Source organism: Leucoraja erinacea, chromosome 13 (genome assembly GCF_028641065.1).
Source record: "Leucoraja erinacea ecotype New England chromosome 13, Leri_hhj_1, whole genome shotgun sequence".
NCBI classification, from domain to species: domain Eukaryota; kingdom Metazoa; phylum Chordata; class Chondrichthyes; order Rajiformes; family Rajidae; genus Leucoraja; species Leucoraja erinaceus.
Genome location: NC_073389.1, coordinates 18,095,096 through 18,114,259, shown reverse-complemented (window position 1 = coordinate 18,114,259; position 19,164 = coordinate 18,095,096). Strand labels below are relative to the sequence as shown.

Genomic DNA, 19,164 nt, shown 5'->3' with positions numbered 1-19,164 from the left:
AACTTGTCACAGGGAGAACATACTATTCCGTTTAGACAGCCCCCGTAGTCAGGATTGAACCCGGGTCTCTGGCACTGTAATGGGGCTGTCCCACTGTATGAGCTAATTCAAGAGCTCTCCCGTATTTTAAAAGAAAATCTAACTCATGGCAAGCACGTAGAATGTACATTGCGGGGACGTCAGAGCTCGCAAAGTCTCTTAGTGGCTCGCAACACTAACGACAGATACTCGGGAAACGCAGTAAGCTCGTGAAGATTTTTCAACATGTTGAAAAATGCCCACGAGAGCCCCGAGTACCTACGAGCTGCCATTACCGTAATTCTCCGAGTTTGAGTCAGGGGAAACTCGAGAGAGCTCTTGAATTAGCTCGTACAGTGGGACAGACCCATAAGGCAGCAACTCTACCACTGCGCCATTGGGCCTCTGCAGATTAGATTCTGAAACAATACAAGGACCCTCGAGTTCACCAAGCCAAGCCTTCATTAACACAAGGTCCCGACATGTGATGGAAGCTTGTGAGACTCATAGTTTTATTGTTGTTTTGCTGCTGTTTTAATAGACATTTCATCTTTAACTTTACACGATTGACATTTTCTTTCTCCGTCACTGATCTGAACCCTGGAAACCCGTTTGGATCATTGGTCTCCAAGCACAAAATGCACTCCCACCTCAAGATCTTTCTCTGGAGCTCAGAATTACAACTATGCAGCAGGTTGACCAGTGGGATTAAAAGCATAGCCATTTTCTCTAGACAAGATTAGTATCAGGAACAAAGATCACCAAAAGAATGCGAAATTCAGCGCCTGACTCAAGACATTTCTACGCACCCTTCATTTGTCTGCCACTTTTCATTGCAGAAAGAAAGATGTGGGGAGATGGAACTCAGCACATTTTACGACCAGCACCTGCCCCTAATGAAACTACATGCCTTTGAACGACGAGGGTGGAATGAAAAGCATGTTTTGACTAATGGTGCAAATTAAATCCCATTGTTAATGAGTTCAGTTATATTAACCGAATGACAGTCTCTTGGTCCCAGATACATAAATAAGAAACCATCCATATCTCAAACTGGAGATAATGTGATACATTCGGATACGAATACACAATCCGAACATCCCATACCATGCATGCACTCTGGCACGATGGGTATCAAGATCAATCATACACTTATCCAAGGAGGAAACTAAATATTTCAAAAGAATTTCTCTGACTGGTATTTCCGCCTCACTGCAATGTACAGTAACCCAATGCATTCTAAATATAAACCAACTGGTTTCCCCAAATTGGGAATCGCATTTCACATCAAGACACACTAAACAGCCCTTGGCCCAGCTGTCAGAATACCTTAATGGTCAAAAAATAGATCTGTAAGCTAAGAAACGGTGCTGAGTCCCAGACACCACCAGGGCATTATTCACAGAAAATGGTGTCTTCCATTTGTTAAAAAGGATTGACTTTAAAAGTAACTTTACCAAATAAGCTTAGTTACCAAATTAATAAAACAAAATTCAACTAAATAAATAGTGGGGGAGAGAGGAGAGGGATCGCGAGCATGAATGCTGCCTCACTGCTTTTGAGGCAGCATTTCCTGCAGATTCATTTGATGGTGGGGAGATCAGTGCCCGTGATGGACTATGAAAAATGTCCACCACTTTCTGCAGCTTCCTTCATTTCTGGGTGTCCGGGTTGCTAAACCAGGCTATGATGCAACCAATCAATATGCCACACACCTGTAAAGGGTTGATGAAGTATTCAGTGACGTGCCGAATCTCCTCAACCTTCTGCGGAAGTGGCAGTATAGATGTAGGATGGCGACTAGGACAACCATGCAGGCAGTATGCCGTGCTTCCAAGTACATCATGAACTTTAACAGCTGCTCAGCTCAGGAGTAGATGATCATTACACTACAGAGTACACAGCCAAAAACTTGACACATGGCTTGGTTTGGACAAGGAACAGTCATCAACAAAGCTATAATTGTTGGGGGTTCAAAAGTAAAGAGTGCGGACAGATATTTCTGCTTAATTGTAGTGTATGATAGTATCTAGCCTCACAAATGCAAAGTTGAAGGATGTAACTAAGCGGCTATAAGAAACTCAGAGCAAGGAGGGAGAGAGAACAGCTAGAGAACATAATTCATGCTGACATCAGCATCATGGATAGAAAGAGAGTAGGCCAGGGACCTGCTAACAGAGGTTAAAGGAGAAAGATTAAGTTTAAAAAGCAGTTCCTCCATAGGTGAAAGACTCTGGTGTATCACAGTGGTGTACCATACAGAGCAACATGAAAATGGAACAGATGAAAGTGGGGCGCAGAGACAGTGCAGGAGGAAAGGTGGTCACCGCTTCAGGCACTGGAACCCATTCAGAGATGGATGAACCAGCAAAACCAAGGCAGGTTACAGCACTACCAAAGTGGGGCCAACATAACATTTTGGGGAGGGGCAAGCGTGGAAGGAGGTAAGCGATTCTACCAATTTAAATGAGAAATCAATATAAACAGCTTAAAATAATGAGAAACAATGTTCATAAAAGGGCACAAGGTGCTGGAGTAACTCATCAGGTTGGGGAGCATCTTTGAAGAACATGGAGAGGTGACTTTCCTGGTCAGGACCGAGCATGTCAGGTAGCATCACTGTAAAACATGGATTGGCGCACATGGACCTTTCAGGGTCCTGACCTGAAATGTCACCTATCCACATTCACCAGAGATACTGCCTCACCTGCAGAGTTACTCAAGCACTTTGTACATTAACCAGCTTCTGCAGTTCCTCGTTTCTACATAATTTTCAGAAAAGATTGGATTAGATGGAAAACACGAGTAAGAAATAGAGCAGTACAGGTGCACAACCTTTTATCCGGTGTTCCGGAAACCGAAAACTCCGAACGCTGGACATTTTTTCCAGGATGTCGTCTGCACACCAAAGCTCGCGTTTGGCGCCAAACTTGACCCGAAACGACCCACGGTCAACCCAGGTCTGTACTACTGTAGCGGCTGCCTCATCCCTCATCCCCGGAGACCAGGGAGACACATAAACATCTGTAAATCATTGCTTAAATGTTAGTCAGTTAGTTTGGAGGGCTTTTATGTTAAGGGGGGTGAAGGGGGGAACTTTAATTCTTAGTCCCCTACCTGGTCGGAGAGGCGGGGAGAGGGCAATGCCTTACCGGGTCGCCGTGCAGTAAGCTCCGGAGCGCTGTGGCCGCCGACTCCCAACATCGCGGAGCTGGGGCTGCGGGCGTCCGGCCACGGGTCACGCTAAATTTGGAGCGCCGCACAGCCAGGGGTAGAGTTCGCCGGGGTCGGAGCACCAACCGGCGCCGCCCGCGGCCGGACGCCTGCAGCCCCAGCTCCGCGATGTTGGGGGTCGGCGGCCACAGCACTCCAGAGCTTACTGCACGCCGACCCAGTAAGTCATTGCCCGCTCCCCGCCTAGGTAGGGGACTAAGAATTAAAGTTTCCCCCCCCCCCACCACATAAAATCCCTCCAAACTAACTGACTAACATTTAAGCAATGACTTACAATGATTCCCTGGTCTCCGGGGAGGAGGCAGCCGCTCCAGACTTTTCAAGCCGCCCGCTACCTACCTAATCTACGCTAAAAATCTTCCATTCCGAAATCCGAAAAATTCCGAAATCCGAGAAGTGTCTGGTCCCAAGGCTTTCGGATAAAAGGTTGTGTACCTGTATTTGCTGGGAGCACACTGAAGGCAAACAGAATCCAAGAGCTGAGCGCATTTGCATTTCCAGACAGTATATTTGCAACATTTATAATTTTGCTCCAACTAATGAAACAATAAAGATCTCCATTATTACATTTCAAAATGCGATGGCATTGAAAGCTATTTTTAGTTTCAAATGGCATGCAAAGTTGAATTATGTGGCGATTAAAGGCTGCGAAAGAGAGCAGAGCAGGTCCTATTTTGCACATTTACGAGGCTAATAAAATGATTGCCTACAGTTAGTGAATGCAGCAGACACCGTGTCAATACAAAAGAACGGATTAGAAATGTTGAAGAAGAGAAATAAATAGAAAAGCAAACTCAAGTGTGGTCGTATAGGATTTTGGTGACTGTTCATGTGGAGAACAGAATGGAGTAGTTGGGAAAACAGCCAGAGGCCAAACTGTAATTAGGCAGTCAAATGTAAACTTCAGCACTGATTTTATAATGATCACTCGTACAAAGTTGTTAACTACGAAGGTAGACAAAAATGGTGGAGAAACTCAGCGGGTGAGGCAGCATCTATGGAGCGAAGGAAATGGGCAACGTTTCGGGTCGAGAGGGTCTCGATCCGAAACGTTGCCTATTTTCTTCGTTCCATAGATGCTGCCTCACCCACTGAGTTTCACCACCATTTTTGTCTGCATTCGATTTTCCAGCATCTACAGTTCCTTCTTAAACAAATTGTTAACTACAATGAGCAACCCTGATTGTAGTCACTATGCAAACTCATTCTGCACTTTGCTACAGTGTCCATGAAACAGAGGAAACTGTTTTATGCCTACAGATAATGTCAACTGTTACTGAAACGCGTGAAAAACATTTTGACCGCAAAAATGAAGCAAACAATAATAACAAGCTCTGCAACTCAAAATTAGGGCAGCACGGTGACCCAGCGGTGGAGATGCTGCCTTCCAGCACCAGAGACCCGGGATTGCTCCTGACTACGGGTGCTGTCTGTACGGATTTTGTACGTTCTCCTGGTGACCACGTGGGTTCACAAGGCTCCAGTTTCCTCCCACACTCCAAAGACGTACAAGTTTATAAGTTAATTGGCTTTGGTAAAGATTGTAAATTGTCCCTAGTGTGTAGGATAGTGCTAGTGTACGGGGATCGCTAGTCGGCACGGACAAGTTGGGCCAAAGGGCCTGATCCGCACTGTAATTTTAAACTAAACCTTAAAAACCTTTGTGTATAGTAAATAAATACTAGAACTGTTACACCATTTTAATTTTTTTTTAAATGGTGCAGTAACACTCCAGCAAGCTTATTCGTTAGTTTTCACTGAAGTAGAAAATCCCCGATATGACCAAAGAGACTGTAACCCTTCTCCTGAACCAAGGAAGTTTCTTATCTGAAGCATTAAACTATAAGCACTTTAATACTCCAGTCACCAGCGCAGAACCGTGATCAGGAAATATTTCATCTGCTCTGGTGGGTTCAGGGCAGAATCTAATCACTGGAATGGCTCACAGTACAAGGCCTACAACTTTAGCAAAGCTCCGATTCCTCACAAGATTTTAATTCTAGATACCCATTTCTCTAGTTTAGTTTAATTTAGTTTAGAGATACAACCCGTAGACAGGTCCTTCGTTCCATAGAGTCCACGCCGATCAGCGATCATCCCGTACATTAGCACTATCCTACACACTCGGAACAACTTACAATTTTCAACCAAAGCCAAATTAACCTCCAAACCTGTCCGTCGTTTGAGTATGGAGAAAACCGGAGCCCCCGGAGAAAACCTATGCGCTCACGGGGAGAATGTACAAACTCCATACAGACAGCACCAGTGGTCAGGATCAAACCCAGGTCTCTGGCACTGTAATGCAACAACTCTACTGCTGCGCCACTGTGCCGCCCAAATTAAACATGGGGTCAGATGCCAAAACATGGTTTCCCACAAGTAAGGGGGTGGTCTTTTCTCACAAGTACCCAGACTGATGCTTGCTTTGCTGGGGGTAAATTGGAATATTGATACAATATACAGGTATTATCCAATATACAGGTATTAAGTTAATCAATAATGTTTTATTATTAATGTTTAATGTTTTATGTGTCATTCCTAACTGTCACTTTATGGTGTTGTCACTTGCAGGGAGAGCACCAAGACAAATTCCTTGTATGTGAATACTTGGCCAATAAACGTATTCATTCATTCAGAAGCCCGATATCCATGTGCATTATATGCGGCTGCTGGTCACACAAATCTGCATGTTGGTGACATAGAAAGGCGGAAATTTAGAAAAGCAGTGGAGTTGGCTGAAGATGCTTATAGTGCAATGTGTCTGCAGTTTATGGCGCCACTGAATTTAGGGAGGCCTGCACTCAATCAAACCTTAGAGCTATCTTGCCCTTTCTCGTTGTCCCTGGAGAAAATAATGAAACCGTTTACATTTACAAACATCTCATCAGTAAACTAAAATACTACTGATGTTGCTAACTCCCCGGGGCACGCTCAAAGCAGCAAACCTGCAGCTATAACTCAACACTTTTATTGTGCGTCTTCTGCCCAGTTTACAGTGCATGTCAAAAGCTGGCAGAGAGCTTATAAAACAAATGTACAAGACTCGTTTGAAATGTGCTCGAGACTGTTGCACTTACTCGACACATTCTGGTTCGAACATCAACCATTCCACTGAGCAGTGTGAGATGTAAATTACATTCTTGCCAAAGGAGAACAAATATGTATATTCAGTGAGACAAAGGCCAGATAGACGGCAAAGCATTAAAATGGATGAGATCCTTATAATTTTCTATTCATAGTTCACAATGCACTGTTATAATTTAGTCCCACTCAAATCTCACTCTGGGTTCACTTTCACCCAAAGATCCCAACATATTAGCTTCTTTCTATAGAAAAAAAAAATGTGTTCCCCAATTGGAAAAAGCAGCCACATTTATTGTTTAAGAAGGAACTGCAGATGCTGGAGAATCGAAGGTTACACAAAAAAGCTGGAGAAACTCAGCGGGTGCAGCAGCATCTATGGAGCGAAGGAAATAGGCAACGTTTCGGGCCGAAACCCTTCTTCAGACCAAAGACCTTATAGCGAAGCAAGATAGGCTATTCCTGCTAAATGCAATGGACTGACGTGTAGTACACTATGGAGGGGATCATGGGCATTTTTCCACGCCCATTTTAGCAACCTGAGCCTACCTAACCCGAACCGACTCGCACTGTAATCAATGTTGCGAGGCAACAGTTTGTGTGGGTCAGATTCATAAATATGTCAGTTCAAACTTCTTGTCAAGAATAAAATTTGATTCTGGTAATTGTCTTTTTTAATGTTTTTTAAATTATTTCTTTTTAAATGGCTCACAGTGTTTGAGTTGATTTTGTAGTAACCGGAACCGGCCCGACTCGCAGGGTGATTTGACAGGGGGGGACTTTTTGTGCGTGATTATAGGGTTAGATTCATAATTCTGTTAGTTCATAATTCTGTTGATTCTTGTTAAGGAATAAAATGTTTATAAACACACATACATGAAAATTATATAAATGTATATAACACACACAATTATATTTCTTCTAATCCAATAATGAACTTTATTTCAGACTAGACAAGGGACATTAAATAAGAAACATTGTCTTGGGGGCACTCTCTCTCCCCGCTGCCCCAGACCCCGCACTCTCTCTCTCCCCGCTGCCCCGGAACCCGCACTCTCTCTCCCCGCTCTCTCCCCGGCCCCCCGCACTCCTTCTCCTCTGCCCTCTCCCAGCTCCTTCCCCGGGCCCCGCACTCTCTCTCCCCGCTGCCCCGGGCCCCGCACTTTCTCTCCCCGCTGCCCCTGCCCCGCACTCCCTCTCCCCGCTGCCCCGCACTCTCTCTCCCCGCTGCCCCGGGCCCCGCACTCCTTCTCCCCGCTGCGGATCCAATCTTTGGCCGGAAGCAAGAAGGCGGGAGCAAGAAAGCGGAACAAGATGGCGGAACAAGATGGCGGAGTCAGGTTGCTAAAATGTGTCCTATAATCACCCATGAATCCGCCCATGAGCGTACCTCACGTTTGCGTGAGAGTAATCCATCTTGCTTCGCTATAAGATCTTTGCTTCAGACTGATCGGGGGCGGGCGGGGACAAGAAAGGAAAAAGGAGGAGGAGCCCGAAGGCTGGGGGATGGGAGGAGACAGCAGGGGGACTGAGGAAGGGGAGGAGACAGCAAGGACTAACAAAATTGGGAGAATTCGATGTTCATGCCCCCAGGATGCAGTTGTAAGGATGTGGTCGTACAGTTGGAGGGCAGGAGGGATCACAGATGGGGGACAGTTAGAGAGGAGGTTGCGAAACTTTTTATTGTTTACACATTTATTGTTGCTTCAAAAGGCAACTGACTACTTGATGTTCAATAAATTGCAACGACTACACTGTGGAGACAAAGAACTACAGATGCTGGTTTATACAAAAGGACGCAAAACCCCCTCTGAGCATCTCTGGAGAGCATGGATAGTTGAGGGTTCGGGTCGGAACCCTTCTTCAGACTGATTGTTGAAGGGGGGGGGGGGGGGGAGAAAGGGAGAGGCAGGAAAGAGCTTGGCAGGTAATAGGTCAATGAGCAGAAGAGCAGCAGAAATCACTGAGGGGGAACAGCAAAGAAGTATCTCACAGTACTCCCATTGGAGAGGGGATGAGAATCTCTTCAAACTGAGGATTGCACTAACTGTTTAAAGATAGGCAATAAAATTTTCATTAAAGAAAATCTTTACACTGTGGGATTTAAACGATTCCCATTATTCGGGTCGTGCTCTATGAAGAACAGCCTATTTTCTGACTGATTAAATTCCATGCCTCATCAAGTTCACAAGTTAAAGCAGACTATTTTGGCCAGTCTTTATCATTAACTCTTCATACACTTCTAACCAGATAACATCTCTCCTCTCTCCCTAATTTAGCCAAGGCATGAAATTCCATTAACACTCAATTGTAGGCATCTGAAAACTATTCTGAATTTTAACAATGTAGCACACATATTTAATAGATAGCAGTTAGCTATGAATAATGGTTTCATTCTTTCGCAAGGGAATCTAATAAATCACGATCAGTGGCCTAACTGCATCGGCAATCCAAGCCACTGGGCAAATTCTAGGCATTAAAATAAAAACAACAGCCTTAAATGAGGAGATTCAGAAGCTCCTCACACCTGCCTTTTCATCTCTGACCATTCATTGTCCAACAATTTGCAGATCCAAAAAATAAAAACCCTCTCCTATGTTCACCTAACACCGACCATGTTTGCCCCTCATTTTTTCCAGTTTTCTCTCCCACCCTGCCCCCATTTCTCCTCCTGCAATCGATCTGAAAGAAGGACCCCAACCCAAAGCATCACCAATCCATATCCTTCAAAGACATTGCCTGATCTGGTGAGTAACTCCAGCATTTTGTGTCTTTCTTTGGTATAAACCTGCACCTGCAGTTCCTTGTTACGAGATGCAGAACATCTTCTTGCTGCCAAAGTCCAAGCAGCAAAACCTTTATTTTCTAAAGGATTAAGTGAAAAAGCATCCCATATGTAATGGAGGAATATCGTCTTTGCTGGCTCACGAACACGCAGAATAAAAGCAGTCGGCCTGTATTGATCTCTACCCAGTAGTCTAGTATTCCCAGCTCACAACCGTCTCCCAATGTGGTGCTGTGACATCAACATGACAAATTTAATGATAAAAGCTATATCAATGTGGATCCAAATATTACATCAGCAATAACCATATAACAATTACAGTACGGAAACAGGCCATCTCGGCCCTACAAGTCCGTGCCGAACAATTTTTTATTTTTTTTCCCCTCAGTCCCACCTGCCTGCACTCGTACCATAACCCTCCATTCCCTTCTCATCCATATGCCTATCCAATTTATTTTTAAATGATACCAATGAACCTGCCTCCACCACTTCCACTGGAAGCTCATTCCACACCGCAACCACTCTCTGAGTAAAGAAGTTCCCCCTCATATTACCCCTAAACTTCTGTCCCTTAATTCTGAAGTCATGTCCTCTTGTTTGAATCTTCCCTATTCTCAAAGGGAAAAGCTTGTCCACATCAACTCCGTCTATCCCTCTCATCATTTTAAAGACCTCTATTAAGTCCCCCCTTAACCTTCTGTGCTCCAGAGAATAAAGACCTAACTTATTCAACCTATCTCTGTAACTTAGTTGTTGAAACCCAGGCAACATTTTAGTAAATCTCCTCTGTACTCTCTCTATTTTGTTGACATCCTTCCTATAATTGGGCGACCAAAATTGTACACCGTACTCCAGATTTGGTCTCACCAATGCCTTGTACAATTTTAACATTACATCCCAGCTTCTATACTCAATGCTCTGATTTATAAAGGCTAGCATACCAAAAGCTTTCTTTACCACCCTATCTATATGAGATTCCACCTTCAAGGAACTATGCACGGTTATACCCAGATCCCTCTGTTCAACTGTATTCTTCAATTCCCTACCATTTACCATGCACGTCCTATTTTTTAAATCGGAAATTTCTCTTATTCTGGAAAGTGCAAAGATAGAGAGTTTACTTTAACTATTATTTGTACTCATAATTTAAAGAGTCCCCAGTGCCGGGTGATAAACTATTTCTTCCCAATTTCACTCTAGAGAGACAACATACATTTGAGAAATAAATTGCATTTTGTGTCACACAATTCTCACCAATACAAGATAACAATGATTTTTAAAAGCGTGGAGCTGTATGGTTCTTGAGAGAGATGCATGATTGACAAGCAAAATCACTCATGCAATTAATGTCTGGCAATTGATATTCCCTCTTCTGCAGGGCCTTTAAGTTTGAGTTCACCCAAACAAACTGCCTTCAGAACACCAAGTCTCACCATTTAACCCGAATAGGAATTTGCCAAACACTGATTCCAGTCAGTCTGAAGAAGGGTCTTGACCCAAAACGTTGCCCATTCCTTCTCTCCAGAAATGCTGCCTCCACCCGCTGAGTTACTCCAGCATTTTGTGTATACTTGGACATGTCCATGCATAGAGAAGGTTTACACCAATATGGACCAAACACGGCCAAATTGGCCAAGCTCCGATGGGCATCTAGGTTGGCATGGATGATTTAGGCTGGAGGACCCGTTTCCATGCTGTATAACTCTATAATCACAATAAATATATAGAACATAGAACAGTGCAGCACAGGAACGGGCACTTTGGGTGCCAAACATTATGCCATGTTAAATTTATCTAATCTCCCTGTACATGATCCATGTCCCTCTAGCCCTTGCACTTCCATGAGCCTATCCAAAAGCTTTTTAAACACCACTATCGTATCTGCTTCCACCAACACACCGACAATGCGTTGCAGGCACCCACCAATCTGTGTAAAACTAAAATTGCCCCTCACATCTCCATTAAACTTCCCCCCCACCACCTTATAGCTATGCCCCCTAGTGTTGGACATCTCCAAACTGGGAAAAGGGTTCTGACTGTGTGTTCCAAGCATGCCTCAATTTAATATACATTATATGCATATCATATTGATATATATCAATCTATATATTATATAGATATCTTGCATCCGTGCCTTAGTGATTGCGTATATAGAGCATAACGTTACATTAATATGGAACATCCTTTAGATTATTGTTGTCGATTAAAATTTAAAGAAAATATTTAAAAGTTAAGTATCTAACAGAACTTTTCTACAGACAACTGAAGGTTTCCTTTTGATAACTGCTATGAAAACAGCTGTTTTATTTATTATATTTCCTTCACTGATAATTAGCATGATCAAGCCTTAGTTTATAAAATTAGAACAGTAAGCACAAGAACTGGCCCTTCAGCCAATAATGTCCCTTCCAAACACGTGATCAACTTAAGCATGTGCCTGAAATGTGCTCGAGATTGCCTGCATGTGCGCAATATCGTTCCATTCCGTGCATATGAACATAAATTCTTTAAACGTAATCGTACCAGTTTAATGAACCGTACAACAGAAACAACTGGTTTGCAGACTAGGGTCAACTAGGACAATAACATTAAACTTTGAAAGACGTGAATGAAGAAAGAGTGGTTGGACATGACACACTGAAGGATTTTGGTCGGGTGAGGTCTCGACAAATCTAAGCGAGTCAGAAGTCAGTCAGAATCAGGGAAAGCTTGCCAGTGGTTGAAATCATGTTTGCACAAAAGAAGGATGGTTGTCATTGTTGAAAGGCAGTCATTTCAGTGAATGAAACAAAACAAATATACCAAAACATATTTTATTCAAAGCTTTGGACTGTAGTCAAGTACAGACTGATGGAACAAAGACGGTAACAACGCAACGAGATATTTCCCGACACAATCAGTAATGCGCCCTACTACATAACTTAAGAAAAACAATTTCGATTGGGATAGACCATCATCTCCTACAGAAGTCTTCATTCAAGGTTGTAATTGTGTAATTAAAGAAAAGAATATTCACCATTTAGCTTTAGAACCAATTTAGTTTCAGTTGAAAGAAACTATCTTGTGTTAAAATATTTTCTGTCACATACAGAACAAGGATAAACATCTTTAAAATGGTAGGACGTTAGAAATCACTTTTCACATTAGAAATCACATTAGAAATCACTTTAAATCACTTTCCTAAACCACCAGGGTCAGGAAAAGCTACTTTCTCTACAAATATCAGAATTGTGAACCAACCTACATATGAATCCAACCTCGACAACTGAACACCATAACCTACCTCTTGCACTACCATAGACTTTTCATTGAACTGCATATTTCGTATGCGTATGTGACGAATACACTTTTCTTGACTTGTTTTACTAATTTGGTTTTTGGACTAATGCCCATCTTTCTTTTTGGATTTCATACAAGTTGTGTGTGTGCGCGTGTGCGTGTGCGCCATATTTTTATAATTGTACCTCTACTTCCCCGGACTTATGACAATATGATGATGAACTTGAACTTAAACTTGATAAGAAAATATCTTAAGCTCATTACTTCAAATGAACGATAAGTCAATTGGCATAGTCATACAGTGTAGGAACAGGCCTTACAGTCCAACATTCCCACGCTGACCAACAAGCCCTATCTGCACGTCCCACTGGCCAGCATTTTGCCCATATCCCCCTAAACCTATCCTATCCATGTACCTGTCCAATTGTCTTTTAAATGCTGTGATTGTACCTGCCTTAACCACCTCCTCCGGCAGCTTGTTCCATATACCTTCCATCCTTTGTACAAAAAAGTTGCCCCTCAGGTTTCTATTAAATCTTCCCCCCCTCACCTTGAACGCATGTTTTCTGGTTCTTGATTTCCCCATATCTAGGTAAAAGCCTCTGCATTTACCCCATCAATTGCTCTCATGATCTTATACACCTCTATAAGATCATCAGTTAGATCGCCATGCAATGGCATTTTTATCATTAGCTATGGGGATAAAAGTGGCAGAGAAGTGAAGTAGAGATATCTTCACCCAAAACTTTAATGAATGGTGGAACAAGCTCAAGTGATAGAACTACCTATTCCTATGTTGCTATGACATCTCTCAAAACCCAAAACATCTATGCATGGCCCATCCCAGTGAAAATTATTCAGTGAAGTGAGTTTTCTGATAAAACCCGGAAAGGGAAAAATATTCTAGTTTGCACACTAATTATTCCACAAATCATCAGAAATGTTTGCTATTCATGTGATGAATCGAGAAGCCCATGCAAATGTTGCAAATTCTTCAGGACACCCGCACAAGATGCTTGATCTTTAGATTGATTGTCTAGAAAAATCGTAACCAGAGATAGAAAAAGTCAAATCCAAATTGTGAGTGACAGTGCATACCCAAGGGGCAGTGATCCCAGCATTTACCTGCCATTTTGGAAGGAAATCAGGACATGAACCAGTGCAATGCGTTAGAAAAGGTCAGCTCAGCACAAAAAAAATCCATTAAAAAGAACATAATTCTATGTATCTTAGAACAGTTTGACGAATACAACTGATTATGGATTTATTACAAAAAACAATTAGCATTTTTAATTAGAATCTAATTCATTGCCTGCCATAACCAATTTAAAAACAAACAAAAATACATTTTAGGACACCTTTACAAAAAGAAATAAGTTGCAGGATAATAATTGCAGAGCAGCTGGAAGAAGCAGTGTAATCAGGGAGCCAGCATGAACTCAACGGGTAGAATTACCTTTATTTATGATTTCCTCTCTCTTTAAAAAAAATTGCACTGGGTGCAATTTGCACTTCAATTCTACAACCATTTGACTGGGTTGACCAGTTTCTGGCCAATTTGAACTGTAGTTGACAATTTATTTCCCTCAGCAGATGTTGTTAGACACGCCGAGTTCCTCCAGTAGTTTGCTTTTTATCTCTTTCTCTCTATTAGACACTAGACAAAGAAAAGTGTCCATCACAAACCATGACATTTTGTTTCTGGCTGGCCACTTTCAATGACATATACACAATATACCTCAAGCAGCAAATAGGGGTGGTGATTAAATTGTACTGGTTTAAAACTACTCTTTAATACTTACAAAACAATTTTCTAACCACAGTAATAAAATGCTCAGATATGCTGTAACCTTAAAGAATGTAATTTTTTTTTTTTTAAGTGTATAAAATGTAAAACTATTCGACTGAAAAACACGGTCTTAAAAGGTGTGCGTCACTCGCCCCTGACAATGCGTCAACTGAGCAAAGACTGCTCTCTGGGGTAAAGGATTCCAAAGATTCACATTCATTCGATGGACGAATCTCTAGCTCAGTCCTTCACCTATTACCCTGAGACTATGACATCTAAATCACATTGAAAATTCCTAAGATTTGGAGAATACAAATCCAGCCTCTACTTCAATCCAGGAAGCAGTTAAGTGACACATACGAAGACCATCTCCTTGTTGATAGACACAAAATGCTAGCGTAACTCAGCGGGACAGACAGCATTGGACCAAAACGTCTCCTTCTTGGATACAGTAGTGTGGTCTCACTCAAATGCAGCAAGGCTAATTCTTAAACTCAACCCCCTTACAATCAACCCCCTTACAATGTACAAATACACCATACAAATGCCTATTTGCTTGTATATAGGTATGTTAACACCAAGAGCTACATTGGACACAGAGCACACCACTTAGTGTTTCAAACACTAATAATTCCTAATGTCTTGCTAAAGTCCACTAATCGTCTTATTAATTACTTATTGGTTTTTAAACAATATACTTTGTTTCTGGCTAATTTACTCTTATTCTATTTAATCCCTCTTCAGAAAGATAAACTATGGGTTGGCTTTCATTGTAAGAGGATTGTTAGTTTAGTTTATTGTTGTCACGTGCACTGAGATACAGTGCTTGCATGTTATCCATATTCTCAAAGAGATCTGCCATTGAAGGGTAATATGTGGAAGGGGTACCAGTTCAATACAATAATACTTTATTAGCCAAGTACGTTTTGCAACATACGAGGAATTTCATTTGCCAAGTCAGTCGACTTACTTAAGGGCTTGTCCCACTTACACGACATGTCGCGGGGTGAAGCCTGTATGGTCGTGAGTAGTCGCCCAATGAGTCGTACCTTTTGCTGGTCACCGCTGGATTTGCAACATATTGAACATTTTCAGCCACCTGCTGCAACTATGACAGGTGCCGGCACGTCTCTGAAAAAAATAGTTTTTTCCTCTGTCCCATCACACATTGAAACATCATCATTTAAAGTAAAATATTAAAAAATATTTAAAAAACTTATTGAAATTATGAAATATAAATGTATTAGAAAAATCAAGCTAAAAAAACCCTATCACCTTTAAGGGAAGGATTTTTTTTTAAACTGCATATGCTGTAAATCTGAAATAAAAGCAGCAAATGCTGGAAACATTCAGCAGGTTAGGCAGCATTTATAGAAATAGAATCAATGTCAATGTTTTAGGACCAAGATGCTTTGAGGACTTAAGGGCCTGTCCCACGAGCATGCGACTGCATGCAGCAAGCACGACCTAACGTGGTCCCTTGAGCCGTACGGCCGGTCCTATTTCGATCGCCGGAGCCATATGGAGTTGTGCGGAGCTGGTCCCGACATCGCACGGGACTCCGAAAAACTGATAGTGTTCAAAAATTCCGCGTGGCAACGGCCTGCCGGCCCGCAGCCGCCTCAACGCCGTATGCACCGCCTCGACGGGCATACGTAGCATCTCAACGCCGGACGCAGCATCTTGACGCCCCTGTACGTCACGCGCAAACTTCCCGCGGACTTCGCTCGAACTTCACGTCACTCACTCAACCTCCGCGCTGTCCCCGCTTCCGGTTTGGTCGCGCTCGCCGCATGCTGGTGGGACCGGCCCTGTACGGGGATCACTCGACCCCCGCACGGCCCCCGCTTCCGGTTTGGTCTCGCTTGCCGCATGCAGTCGCATGCTCGTGGGACAGGCCCTTTAGACCTAAAATGTAAGTCCATTCAACCACTGCTATGGAAACTCGGGTTACATTTCCATAGATGCTGCCTGGCCCGCTGAGCGTTTCCAGTACTTTTTGACTCCATGAACTATTCAAATGAACGGGGCCATGCACAATACATCTATCATGATCAGTGTAAAACTGAAGGACGGTTACAGGGTGTATCCACCCTACACTACAGCACTTCATGGAGCGCTTGCTGGATTCAGTGCTGTCCGGTTGGGAAGTGGGGGGGGGGGGGGGGGTTAGATCCAGTATCATCTCACATAGTGCTTTAAATACTAACGTGCCACAGTCCATAGCAGTAGATGAATGGATCATGCTGAAACAAGCACTCTTGCTGGCCAGCAGTCCCAGGCTTCATTATAAAGCAGCCCACTCTTCGAGCCAAACTGTTGCACATGGATTCCGTAAATTTATCGTCCAAACTAGATTTGTCAATTTAATTTAGCCAATTTGTATGACTGATATCTTCTGTCATTTTCTGTACTACCCTTCTTATATTTATCTCAAACTTGATAATTTATACATCACCCAACATTACAATTATTATCAGGGTATCTAAAATTATTCTCAGTATACCCTGTCCTTTATTATTCTATCTGTACTGAGCTAAGCATATTTCACACAATTGGTTATCTCATCCTTTATTAAGTAGGGTTAAGCCAATCATTTTTTCCGCCTATTTTGCACGTCCTTTCTTAAAGCTAATATTTTCTTCCGTTTGATCATTCTGCACTCAGGAATGGTGAATGTAATAAATGCATTTATCCATTTTTGCCAGCTATTAACCAGCTTTATCACAAATGCTTTGTACGTTGCTATGAAGCACTTTAATATGGTATTAGTTAGCACTCTAATGACCACTGTTGATCGCACTGTGACAGAAGTTCACTTTCAGTCACTGAATCTGCAGATTAATAACTATAGTAGTAACTGTGTTATGTGCTCCACTGCAAAAGTGTAACACACTGTCTCCACTAAATGAAACATGTAATGCATCTGACCTAGTAAATGTTTTTCCCTCATTCAAGTCTGCTCCATTTTATCTAAATCACCTCTTTGCTCCACAGACCTGCAGTCACATTACTGAATATTACAAAACAACAAATTTAAGATATTTAAGAAGGAACTGCAGATGCTGGAAAATCGAAGGTAGACAAAAGTACTGGAGAAACTCAGCGGGTGCAGCAGCATCTATGGAGCGAAGGGAAGAGGCAACGTGCCTCTAACATTATCTAAGATAAGTCAAAACACACTATTCGGTTCCAATGTCACAACTACAAAGTTCAAAGACAATTGGTAATTTGCCAAAGAAAAAAATGAAACATCTTACTCGCCGTAGACAGTTTGTCAGACTTGTGCAAAATCTGAAAGAACATGCAAAGATGCTTGCTGAGATTGAGTAACATTTTGGAGTCTAATAATTCAGATCATCAAAAACTCTAAATTAGTGCAAGCTCCCCTCACACTACTTTGGTAAACTAAAATAATAAAGTTATTTCATATGCTCATTGTTTATTTCACTTTTTACTGTCCTTCTATTACCAACATTTAAAAGGTAGCTCCACAAGATGTTTTTCCTGCCTCTCCACGCTTGTATGTCAGCTACTGGAATGAAGCAAAATTAACTCAATTGGAAATTCCAATATTGCAATTGAAAATTCAAGTTCAAGTTCAAATGAGTTTATTGTCATGTGTCCCTGATAGGACAATGAAATTCTTGCTTTGCTTCAGCACACAGAACATAATAGGCATTTACTACAAAACAGGTCAATGCATCCATATACTATATTAAAAATATATACACAAATGAATAAATACAATGATAAAGTGCAAATAACAAATAATTTGGTTATTAATAATCAGAGTTTTGTCAGAGTCAAAATTACTGACAATCAGATCTCTACAGATCATTTTCTTCTCAATTATCTTTTTTATTTGGTCAATTTTCCTAAGTATCAGTCGTGACGTTGTTTTCTTTGCTTCGATCACCTCTAAACAATCTTGCAAATTGCGGGCACCGTGCCTCCTATTTATCATTGCATGTAGTTTACATTGAATTTTCGTTGAATCTAAGCCAAAATATTTTACTAATCCTGCAAATATTATTGTCCGATGGCGCTCCAGATAAGATTCGCACCTCGCTCTAGCGATGGGCACCCAGACCAGTAGCTCACTCCTATTGAGGTAGATAGTCACTGGCCCAGCTGGTAACAAAAGTGATATTCACCAACTCGAAATAAACATGAAGTAAATAACAGCCACCGTTCAAATTGTTGCTTTAATTTTTTTTTTAATGGGTCAATTAAATAACCAGAACATGAAGAAAGATTTCACTTGCATTGTTTTTGTCAACTTTGCTCGCCACTTCTATCGAGTCATTAAATCATTTTACAGTCTTGAGAGGTGGCACTGGCTTGCACTTTAAAAAAGAACAGCTAGTCTTGCTTACCTTGAAAGCAAAGTGTACAGAGACAGGCAAAGCACAACTTCCAGACAGCCCGTTTCAGCACCATCTCAGGACAGGGCGATTGGGAAGCAAAAAGAAGTGAAGGGGTGAATGGAAGGCTCAAGTAGCAGAGTGGGTGCACTGAAGGGGAGGGGATGCAAGGTGTTCGCCTTGCTGCGCCACCCTCGGCTTGCTCACAGTTAATACCGCAACGTTGCAACCATTGCTCGGCTGACTTTGCACAGCAGACCCCGGCGATGCCTTTGATTGTCGTGATTGACGCTCGCCCGCCCCTCACAGTCAGCGCCCTCTAGGAATCAAAACAGGCATCGGGTGCAACTTTGTCAAATGCACTGAAATGTGCATTGCGGGGCTGGGAGAGGTTTAGGTTTATTCAACAATGCTGAAAACTATATTCTGCACACGTTATCTTCCCTTTTCCTCTCCCTGGTGTTCTTGGGTTTGACTTGATTGCAGAGAAAAGCAAGGGGACTACAGATATACAAGGTGCCGGAGCAACTCATTGGGTCAGGCAGCATCACTGGATAACATGGATAGGTGATGTTTTATATCGAGATCCTTCTTCAGACTTTAACCCAAAA

The 19,164-nt window shown here is 42.2% G+C and overlaps 1 protein-coding gene across 1 annotated transcript in view; it reads right to left on the bottom strand.

The window, feature by feature from the left end:
* igsf11 (immunoglobulin superfamily member 11) overlaps positions 1-18,893 on the bottom strand; it is a 189,219-nt gene extending 170,326 nt beyond the window's left edge. Inside the window, exon 1 of the mRNA XM_055644554.1 lies at positions 18,566-18,893. Within this exon, the coding sequence (XP_055500529.1) occupies positions 18,566-18,629 (64 nt within the window). The 5' untranslated portion in view covers positions 18,630-18,893. The remainder of the gene's footprint in view (positions 1-18,565) is intronic.
* Between the last annotated feature and the right edge of the window lie 271 nt (positions 18,894-19,164).